General features: G+C 63.4%; 1 protein-coding gene across 1 annotated transcript; it reads right to left on the bottom strand.

The window, feature by feature from the left end:
- Window positions 1-32: 32 nt before the first annotated feature.
- On the bottom strand, window positions 33-9,185 carry LCK (LCK proto-oncogene, Src family tyrosine kinase). The gene is made up of 13 exons (XM_033003275.2): window positions 9,109-9,185; window positions 5,881-5,987; window positions 5,682-5,763; window positions 5,507-5,597; window positions 5,269-5,367; window positions 5,023-5,126; window positions 4,772-4,921; window positions 4,408-4,560; window positions 3,184-3,363; window positions 2,664-2,740; window positions 2,401-2,554; window positions 1,670-1,801; window positions 33-1,327 (listed from the first exon to the last, which is right to left on the bottom strand). Exons 2-13 carry the CDS (start codon window positions 5,980-5,982, stop codon window positions 1,125-1,127), a joined length of 1,527 nt encoding a protein of 508 aa, XP_032859166.2. The 5' UTR covers window positions 5,983-5,987; window positions 9,109-9,185; the 3' UTR covers window positions 33-1,124.
- Between the last annotated feature and the right edge of the window lie 1,381 nt (window positions 9,186-10,566).

Below are 10,566 nucleotides of genomic sequence, written 5' to 3'. Positions count from 1 at the left end.
GGCCCGCCCCGGGGCCCGGGCCCCACCGCCCCACCTGCCCCGCCCCCCCGCGCGGCCCCCAGCCTATCGGGGAGGGGCTCTCCGCCCCCTCCCGCCCGCCGACCAATAGAAAATCGCGGCGGCGGGAGAGAGCGGGCGCGGGGGAGCTAGCAGGCTAGGCGGAGCGGCGGGGTGTCTGGGTTGTACCACCACGGCTGCGGGGGGCGGGGCCGCTCGGGCTGCACCATCGCTGGGGCGCGCGAGGGGGAGGGGGGGGCAAACGAGGAGAAGGGTCCAGGTGGGCGGGGCGGAACCATTCGCGGAGGTGGGGGTGTGGGGGGGAAACGCCAGGTGGTGCTGAACCATCCCGGGGGCGGGGGGACACGGTGGAGACCTCCAGCAGCGCCCAGACCCCGGCTTGTCCCACCCGCGATGAGTGAGAGCGGGGTCGTGTCGGGGGTCACACAGCCGGGCTCGGTGTGAGAGGGGCCTCGGACCCCCCAGCAGCACCCCTGGGTGGGGTTGGTGTGAGCAGGGTCCATCCCCTGAGGGCATCACCCCGCTTGACCCATCAGCTTGACCCTCAGCGAGGCCCTGTGGCCGCCGCCGGTGCAAAAAGCCTTTATTCCCCCCCCAAAACGCGACGGCGAGAGCCTGCAAACACCATGGGGGGGGAGAAAGAGCACCCCACAGCCGGGGGCTGCGGCGGCCATTGCTTGTTGGGGGGTCCCGGCTGTCCCTGGGGGTGAAGGAGGAGGCGAGGCCCTGGCAGAGGAGGGTGAGGGGGCTGGCGCGGCCCCTGAGCAGCTTCGTGTGGGGCTGGCGGCTGGATTTGCACCCAGGGACAGCGTGGTGGGCACCCACTGGGCCCCACACAGCCCCCCCACACACACACACCCACCCCCCAGCCCTCCACTCTTTGGAGTCACTTGGCTTCGGCCATCCATCGCCTTCTGCGGGGGGGGAGGGTGAAATCCGCTGCTCCCAAAGATTTGAAGCGCTTCAGATCTTTACTGCTGAGGCTCAGGCAGCGTTCGCCAAGGCCCCGAGGCGATGTCTACGGAGTCTTGCGAGGAGCTGGGGCAAGGGGGGGAGCACCCCCAGGCACCCCAACGCAAGGGTGCCCCCAGCCGCTGCTGGGGTCCTCACGGCTGCTGCTGGTACTGGCCCTCGGTGGCGGTGAAGAAATCCTCCAGCACGCTCTTCATGTAGTCGAAGGTGGGACGTTCCTCGGGCCTCTCCTTCCAGCACTGCATCATCAGTTCGTACAGTTCCTGCGGGCAGTTGTCCGGCTGCGGCATGCGGTAACCGCGCTCCAGGTTCTGTATCACCTCGGGGTTGGTCATCCCTGCGAGGACAACACACACAGCCCTGAGTTTGGGTCAAACCACCCCCCCACACACATGTCGCAGGCAGCACTGCAACATATAGTTGCAAATATACATTTGTAAATCCGATGGGGAAAGCTTCCTTCCCCCTCCCCACCACCACCTCTGAAACCCCCGGGGGGGGTTTGGGGCCGTGGCTAGCCACGTGAAACCATCGAGGGCTGGCAGGGAAGGGAGCCAGATGGGGCGGCTGGGAGGGTGTGTGCGTGCGGGAGTGCATGCACACACTCGTGGGTGTGCGCTTGCGTGGTGCCTGCGTGTGTGCGAGCCCTTCTGCCACGCAGCTAGCAGGAAATCCTGACCTGGATACGGGATCCGGCCGTAGGTGACGATCTCCGTGAGCAGGATGCCGAACGACCAGACATCGGACTTGATCGTGAACGTCCCGTAATTAATAGCCTCCGGTGCCGTCCACTTAATGGGGAATTTAGCCCCTGAAAAACAGCAGGAAGGGAGAAAATAAAACGTTACAACTGAGCTGGAAATGTCCCTCTCTGTTTTACCTGATGTGACAGCCCCAAGTCAGCCTCTGCCCTTGCTGTATGCCTGGGGACGAGCTGGGTTTGGTGGCAGCCAGTCCCCCAGGGCCCCCCCCAGCTGCTTGGCTGGCTACAGAGCCCGGAGCGCGGGCTGGCACCCCTGCAGCGGGCCAGCGTGTCTGTTCCTGCAGTAGCCACCAGATAGGGCTGTCACCCCAGCAAAAGCAGGGATGGGTGGGTATGCAGGGTCCTGAGAGAGATGGAGGGGGGAGAAGAGAGATGGAGGGGGGGAGAAGAGAGATGGAGGGGGGAGAAGAGAGATGGAGGGGGGGGAGATGAGAGATGGAGGGGAAAGAGATGGAGGGGGGAGAAGGATCTCCGATCGCCTCTCATGGGGCTGCACCCCCTCCCGCAGCACCCAGGACACCGTGGGCACCCCTGGAAGAGGACAGGGTGGGTGGGGGTTTCCTTCTCCTGTGGTCCCAAGCTGTGTGCACCCCCAGAGCGGGGCTCGGTGGGGGGCACGCGAGGGGCTGGGGCGGTGGGGGACGCACCCTCGCGAGCCGTGTACTCGTTGTCCTCGATGAGACGGGCCAGCCCGAAGTCAGCGATTTTGCAGCACAAGGTGTCCGACACGAGGATGTTGGCGGCCCGCAGGTCGCGGTGGATGTAGTTCTTGGCCTCGATGAAGGCCATGCCTTCGGCAATCTGCGGTTCGGAGTAATTGCAATTAACAGCCGCCGGCCCCAGCAGGGCAGCCCCCAGCTCCAGCCCCGGCAGATCTCTCCCCACCAGCAGCTCCATCCTCCCCACTCACCTGTGCGGCCATGTCCAGCAGTTTGTTGATGCTGAGCTTGACTCCTTCCGAGGTCTTGAGGAAGTCCACGAGGCTCCCTGCAATGAAAGCAGCAGGTCTCAGCAGCAAGCAGGCACGCTGCCTTCCCCCCCACCCCCAACACACCCCACGGCATCTGTTGGGGCTGGGCGTCGTGGCAGTGGGGTCATCAAGGCACTGTCCCCCGCTGCAACGCCCAACATGGGGCTGGGTAGCTCACAGCCCCCCTGAAAAGCGGGCAGGAGCGAGTGGGCAGGAGACCACCCTGCCTGCAAGATCCTTCATCCCCCTGCCAGCGCTGACCCTCGAGCTCCCCACCAGTGGGAGAGCCACGATGCGAAGGCAGAGCGTGGGGAGGCAAAGGATGCTAAAAGCAGCTCAAAAAAAGCAAAACCCAGCCCTGACCGCTGGATGGGAACAGCCAAGAACCAAAGGACCGTGGGTCTTCGCAGCCCCCCTGGCCCCCCCCCACCCATGGTGAGCAGCACCCACGTGCCCTCACCCTTCTCCATGTACTCCGTGATGATGTAGATGGGCTCCTTCGTCACCACGGCGTAGAGCCGCACCAGCCGCGGGTGCTGCAGGTTCTTCATGAGGTTGGCCTCTGCCAGGAAGGCGCTGGGCGACATGCTGCCCTGCTTCAGGTTTTTGATGGCCACCTTAGTGTGGCCGTTGTAGAAGCCTGCGGAGAGATGGGGGGAGAAGGGACCCCATCACCGGGCACAGCTGGGGGACGCGTGGCAATAGCGGTGCCAGCCGAGGGGGCAAGCGTGGGGGCTACTCCGTGGATCTAGAGCATCCCAACCCAAAACTGCGCGAGCAAGAGATGTTGGAGGTTGAGGAGATTGGCTGAAGATGGGCAGAGTACTCTCACACCCTGGAGGACAGTTGCAGTGGAGCCAGAGGCGTTTTGGGGGCTACCACAGCTCTGTGCTGGCCACCTCTTGGGCAAAAAGCTGTAACCGCATTTTAACACCTAAGGCAGATATTTTTACCTGTGGCTTTCAGCCACCAGAAGGAGAGCAAACTGTAGGTTTCTGGGCTTTGAACAGGAGGGGCGGCTGGGGGAGCGATGCCAAAGCCTGGCTCCTGCTGGATACCCAGAGGGGACTTTGTGGGACAGCTGGCACCCGTGGGAGCGAAGGCAGGGACATGTGGGGTGGCACGGAGAGGAGCAGGGCAGCCCCAGTTCCTTCCCCACCGTGGCACCCGGGGAGCAGGAGGTGCTTTTGTGACTGGGTCGCAGCACGCTCGAGGGCCCGCGCTGACTCCGAGCCCCCAGCTGCTCCCAGTTCTCAGCGACAGCCCCACTAAGGGCCGTTTCCCATGTGGGGCCACACACAGTGCTCACAGGCCCCATGCCAAAGCCGGCGGTTGCTCTCACGGTGAGCAGAGCCCAGCTCGACAGGGACATGGTGCAGCCCCCGTGCATGCACACCGGCACCAGCAGACCCATCCTGGCGACAGTGCAGGGGTCTGGGTGGCCAGGGGTGGGAGAAAGGGGAAGCTTGGGCTGCTCTGGATAAACCAGAGCTGCTTCTTGGGCTGCTCTAGCTGCTGATTTTCTCCCTTTTCAGGGTCCTTGTAAAAAGCTGAGGTCCCACGTTTGAGGCTGTGCTGGCTGCTCCATGCGAGACCCCAGGGAAGGACACGGCGGGGCCCGGGTGACGCTGCCTACACCAGTGCCTCATCCAGGAGGAAGCTCCCCAGTTTCACCCTGACTCACCCATCCAGACTTCTCCAAACTGCCCAGCTCCCAGCTTCTCCACCAGCTTCAGCGACTCCCGTGGCACCTCCCACTCATCCTGCCACCACGGCTTCTGCGGTTTCTGGGTCCGGCAGGGCTTGCCGAGGCGGGTGCACAGCCCGTCAGAGCTGCCTGTGGCGTGGGGGGAGACAGAACCAGTGTCAGCCCAGGCAGAGGGCACAGAGCACCCAGCACAAGCTAATAACTTCGCTGGGGGCACGGGCAGCAGCGTGTCCTGCTCATCCCATCCCATCCCCATCCCATCCCCATCCTGTCCCATCCCATCCCCATCCCACAGGCCCCTGGACCCCTCATTCCCCCCCAGCCCCTGGACGGTGCGTACGTGTGTAATACTCCACCAGCTCGTGCAAGCTACTGAAGGTGACGCGGGGGGAGATGTAGTACCCCCCGTTGTCCATGTTGCGGATCTTGTAGTGCTTCACCGTCTCACCCTGGTTCTGGTCAAAGTCCCTCACCGACAGCGAGTAGGAGCCTGGGGAGACGGGGCATCGTGTGGGTGCAGGACCCCAAGACCCCTCACATGCTTCCCAGTGCCTGTGGCAGGAGACGCCAGCGGGACCTGCGGGACGGTACCTTTGGAGGTCTCGCTCTCCCGGATAAGGAAGGAGCCGTGCGTGTTGCCCGACGCCAGGAGCTGCCGCTCCGCATCCTTGCGGCTGATGTTTTTGAAGAACCACCTGGGGACACAGGGCAGGGTTAGGGCTGGGGGGGCTCAGGCCACCTTCGCCCACCAGCACTTTGAGGGGATGCTCCTGGCTCCTTCCCCTTCTTCCAGCACAGCTCCTGCCGGTGCACGGCTCCTACGCAACCCCTACTCACGGTTCAGGCTCCAGGCTGTTCACCATGGCCACGAAGTTGTAAGGGATCAAACCCTCCTGGCCAGTGGTGAGCGACTGCGCCTTCCACCACTCCCCGCTCCTGCAAGGACACAGCAAGGTGAGACGCTTCTCGGCTGCCAGGACCCCGCACGGACCCCCCTGGCAGCACCGGGATGCCGGCCGGGGAGCTGCGGGGTGATGCCAACGCGGGTGCTGGGATGTCATCGGCGTTCGCTCACTCTTCCAGGATGCGAAGCTTCTCGCCCTTCTGCAGCCCCAGGTCCCCGTCATGCTTGGGCTCGTAGTTGTACAGGGCCACCACCAGCTTATCTGGGAGGACAAGCGGAGGGGCAGGGTGGTGGCAGCCAACCGGGGGGATGTCCACAGCAGCCCCCTGCCATGGCTGGACCTTACCTTGTAGGGGGGAGCACGGCGGAGACGTGGCCTCGTAGGACACCAGGGGATCTTGCACCTCGGAGCCGCTGCGGATCAGCCTCTGCAAGAGGATGAGGAGCCCCGTAAGCCTTCGCCTTCCCGGGGTTTGGCCCTGCCACGGCCACCTCCGGAGGTGTACGGCCACCAGCACGGGGGGTCCGCACACCCCCCTCCTCACCTGGCGCTTGCTGGTGGGCTCGATGGGGTAGTTGCAGTGCTCACAAATGTCGATGTTCTCGATCCAGTCCTCGTCGTAGTCCGAGCTGCAGCAGCAGCCCATGGTGGCTGCAGGGGGGGGTGAGAGGTGGTGGGGGAAGCCTTCGCACCCCTGGCCCCAGCCTTACCCCTCCTCCCGCTCCAGCGCATCCCCATCCCTGTGTCCGTCAGTCTGGCTTCCCACATCGCATGGCCCATCCTGTACACTCCCCAGGTCCTCAGCTGAACCGGGGGCATCCCCTGACTCTCTGTCACCAGCCATATTTCCTCCTAATTTTGTTCTGGCTTTGTTAATTAAAAACACTGAAGGCAATTAGTCCCCAGCCTGAGGCTCCCCTTTCCCACCAGCACAGCCTGACGTTGCCTCCTTCACCAGCTCCTTCCCACCCTGCAGCCCTCGGGCTGATCCCTGTGTTCTCCATCTAGAATAACCATCTAATCATGAATATCCCATTAACAATTAATACGTCCTTGCATGGCCCTGCAGTGTGAGGTTTGGCTGCACCAGGCACCTCCCCGGCCCTAAAAGCTGCCCCTGGGGTTCAGAGGTGGATGTGAGCACTCCCTCCCCCACACTGCATCACCTCTGATTTCCTTCTCCCCCGAGGCTCTCATTAGCCTCCCCCCACGACCCCGTCGGTGTGCTCCTGTTTCTCTTGCATGGGGGGGTTGTCCTTCAAACCCCCATCCTTCCTCGGGGGACCCCTCATCTTCAGCATCTCACCCTGAGACGTCAAGAACCCCCCGACCTCAAGCACCAGTCACGGTGACACCAAGCCGGCGTGGGGCAGTCCCCAGCACCGCGGCGTGGGCGCCAGGGCAGCCTGGCAGCGATGCCACGAGCATGGCGTGGGCTCTGCAAACCACCCAGGCCTTCCCATGAAAGCTGAGCGTGGCACAAAGCCCGGAACCCCGGCAGTGCATCATGTGGAAATGGCGGCCCACTGCCTTGGAAAAAACTCTTCTGCAGAATCCCCCACGCCTACACCGCTGGGATTTAGCTCCACCAAGACCTGGCCCCCAAACCTTCTTCCCCAGGCTCTGCCCAGCAGCTTTGGGGGCTCCTTGGGGGCCCCGGCGTGGTTTCCGCAGCCACGGGTGCCAACGGCAGGGCTGGGAGCCCCGCGCCGCTGAGAGCCAGCCCAGGTGTCTCTGTCCCCAGCACCCAAAATCAGCGACCGCTTTTGCAAACGCCGAGTGGGAGCTCTTATCTGGCAGCAAGGCGCTGCAGCTGCGAGGGTCCCCGTCCTCAGTATGCCGGCTGAGCCCCGGGAGCTGCTTTGCTGGGAGCTGCTGGCCGATGGCACTGCCAGCACTGTTTTCTCCTTGGTTTCCTACTGGGAGCCATTGCACGGCTGTGTTTTCGCAAGCGCACACTTAAATCCACCTCTCTCCGTGCTGCCAAGGAGGGCAACAGCAGTGGGGGGTTCACTGGAGTGCGTGTCCCCATGGGCAGCTGGGGACTTGGGGAAGAGCCTCGCAGGGGGTCTCCAGGGAGGGTGCAGGGTCCCCGGGGTGCCACCAGCCCCCACCATCAGATCCTGACGGCCGGAACCCCCCCAGCCTGCGCTGTCAGGGCTGGTTTTGAAGTCCAGGATCCCCCCTCCCTTGGGATGGGGTCAGCATGGCTGTTTTGGTACCCACGGCAAGGACACGGGGGCCATCCCCACGGTGCTGTCTCGGGGTGCCCACAGCCACGGCGGCCGGTGGGAGCAGATGATGATGGGCAATTCTGGGGAGGAGAGGGCAGACAAGCGAACCCCCACCACGCCGTGCCTTGCTGCTTTGGGAACTCAAATGCTAAAAAAAAAAAAACAAACTGGCACCTTCAGCTTCTGGTGACACCTATTTGGGAACACAATTTGGCACCCGAAAAGGGCTTCGGCCACACCTCAGGAACAGACAAGGCTCCAGCGATGCTCAGGCAGCAGAAAAGCTGATACCCAGCCCCAAGCACAACCCCGGCCCCGTGCAGGAGAAGCCCCCGCTCTCCCAGACCTGCCTGCAACCCTTCAAATGCCTTTACCAAAGGCGAACGGTGCCAGGAGGTGTTTTTTCCTTCCTGCACAAAGTCAGGGTGGGGAGGGAGGTGCTGCTATTGTGCCTTTTTTTCTTATGTACTCAAGCCACAGCGTAATTTCCACCAAGCAGCCGTTTCACCTGCACAGCGCGAGGGCCACGCCGGTGAATCGGGGCGTTTGAAGTCAGGTTTTGTGACTGCATCTGTGCAACCGAATTTCTCGTGCGAAGGCTGCCTGGGAGGGATGTGTAGGCGCCTCTGCCCCATGCCTTCGCCATGTCCCCAGGGAGGTGTCTGCGTGTGTGCATGGATGTGCACGCGCGTCCTTGCACATCCATGTATGTGTTTCTCCTTGACTTTGCTCAGGAGCGTGTCTGGACCCCCCCCCCCAGCTCTTGCCAGAGGAGCTGCCCCGTGCCGGCCCTTCCGCACACGCTTCTTTGGCCAGGTCCGGTTGGATTGTTCACAGGCGCGGGCGGGCGTGAGGAAGGCTGAAGGCTGGGCTGACCCCATCCCTGATGATCTTCGAGGCTCACTGGGGTGTCCCCAATATCCCCGAGCCAGCTGTGACCCAGCTAGACGTTCGGCCCTGCACTCGCACAGTCTCGCAGAGACGTGAAGGACGATGTCCCCAAAACTGCCATCACAGTGGGGAGGTGTTTGCACTGAGACAGCACCAAAGCCAGGCATATCTCAGTGTCTGAACCCCCCCAAACTGGGCAGTGGACCCCAATAGGCTGGAACTAAGCTGTTGTCTGTCCCTAAGCTTCTCTTGCTCACAGCTGGGTGGGCAAGAGCCTGGTCCTGGGGACAAAACTTCCACTTTGCCCTGGAAATGGGGGCTTGGGAAGAGCCCTGCGAGGGGGTCGGTGCTCCCACCCTGGGCAGGCCCCCCAGGCAGGCAGAGGGCATCAGGACAGCGGCTTTCACCCCAACTGGGAGGCCGCAGAGGAATGGGGAGCACAGCCCTGCTCCCCCCATCCCTCACCCAGACACCAGCACTCACGTCCCTCGGCAGCGACGAGCCCAAACCCCCATTTCCATCCCTCTGAGGGGCAACCTCAAAGAGTGCAACGGGACCCCCCCACACACCCTCCGCAGGCACCCGGGTGGTCCCCAGCTCCCATCTGGAGGGCGCAAACCCTCTCTCACCCCCCAGGCCCCCGTTACCTGTTGGCAGCGAGGCGAGGACCAGCGGCTCTCAGACTCCCATGGCCCGGCAGCAAGAGTGAAGGTGCCGTCCCCGCTCACGTCCTCTCCATCCCCGGCAGGAGAGCGGCGACCCTTTGGGGAGCAGAGCCGAGCCCCCCGCATGCGGGCGCGCGCTCCCCACCGCCTGCTCTTGCTCACCTCCTGCCCTGGTTTCCTGCCTCATGAGCAAACTCTAGAGAAGCTGGTTCACAGCTCGCGCACAACCGCAAGAGCTAGTGACAAACCCCGATGGCTTCCTGCCATGCCCGGCACGGAGGGTCCCTGCTCTGCATGTCCCCAGCTACCGAGCCCCAGGGACTGGGTGGACAAGGGGGTGCTGAGCCCCTCAGTCAGTGGGGGAGCAGGGTCCCGTGGGCTGGGAGATGTGCAGCGAGGGGCCAGCGATGAGCAGGGGATTGTCACCCACTGCCCGGGCAGTCCTGGCTAGCTGAGCCCCCCAGTCCCCTGTGCTGTCCCCCCTCCAGGCAGGCTGATGGTGCCGTGCACCAGCTGCCCCTGACCCCGTCAGACCCCGCACAGGTTGCAGGACTCATCCTGCACCCCACACCCCCCACTTTGACCATCATTACCAGGTCACCCCAGACCCTGGAGCCCCGAGAGCCACGGTGATGGGGGCTGAAGCCAAGGGGAGACGCACTGTGCCCCAGCCAGGCTGCCAGCCCTGTGTTTTTAGAGACAGCTCAGAGCAGAGCAACCACAACACTATTGTCTTGGCTTTTACGATCAAACATGAAGCCACAGGTACCTGCCGGCTGCTCTGCGGAGGCACGGGCAGGAAGCCCATCTGTGTCGGGGAGGGGGGGGGCCTGCAGCAGCTTGAGGGGCACCGCAGAGGCAGCACCAGACACAGCATCCACCCTGGCAAGGATATTTCCCAGGGGAAGCCACGCAGCCCCCTTCTCATTGTGCTTGCCAACGCCGGGGGTGCCCCAGGGAAGGGGCGGTGGGGAGCACTGCCAGGCTCCGGGGCGTGCCGCAGCCTCAGGGTGCACATTGGGCTCTCCCCGTGTCCTGCTGCTACCCAGGGAAGGAGAAGCAGCCCCCAAAATTATCCCTGGGTCATCCCATAGCTTCCTTGGCAGTGCTTGCAAAAAAGTTCTGTGAAAAATCACGTCCTCAAGCGGCAACTTCTTTTGTAAAAAGGGTTTGGTGTTAATAGAGGAAGGGAAAAAGCCAAAAGCAAACCCCTCTAGTAAGGACAACGTTGCCAGCCCCGGCTGGCACTAACCCAAGGATCCCTCCTGCTCTCAGCACAGCGCTACTGGGGGTCGAAGATGGGGCAGGATGGGGGCGTGGGGGCTGCCAAACCCCAAGCACGGCCCCCAGCACCTCCTGGCCTCAAGCCTCAAAAACAACCCCCCCCCCCATTCACAGCTGGTTTGGTGAAGAGTGTTTTCATGCAGCGCTCCAGCCCCA

This window comes from Tyto alba, unplaced genomic scaffold (genome assembly GCF_018691265.1).
Source record: "Tyto alba isolate M040663 unplaced genomic scaffold, T.alba_DEE_v4.0 Super-Scaffold_20, whole genome shotgun sequence".
NCBI lineage: Eukaryota > Metazoa > Chordata > Aves > Strigiformes > Tytonidae > Tyto > Tyto alba.
The sequence above is the reverse complement of the archived record's forward strand: the minus strand, read 5'-3'. Positions and strand labels throughout refer to the sequence as shown.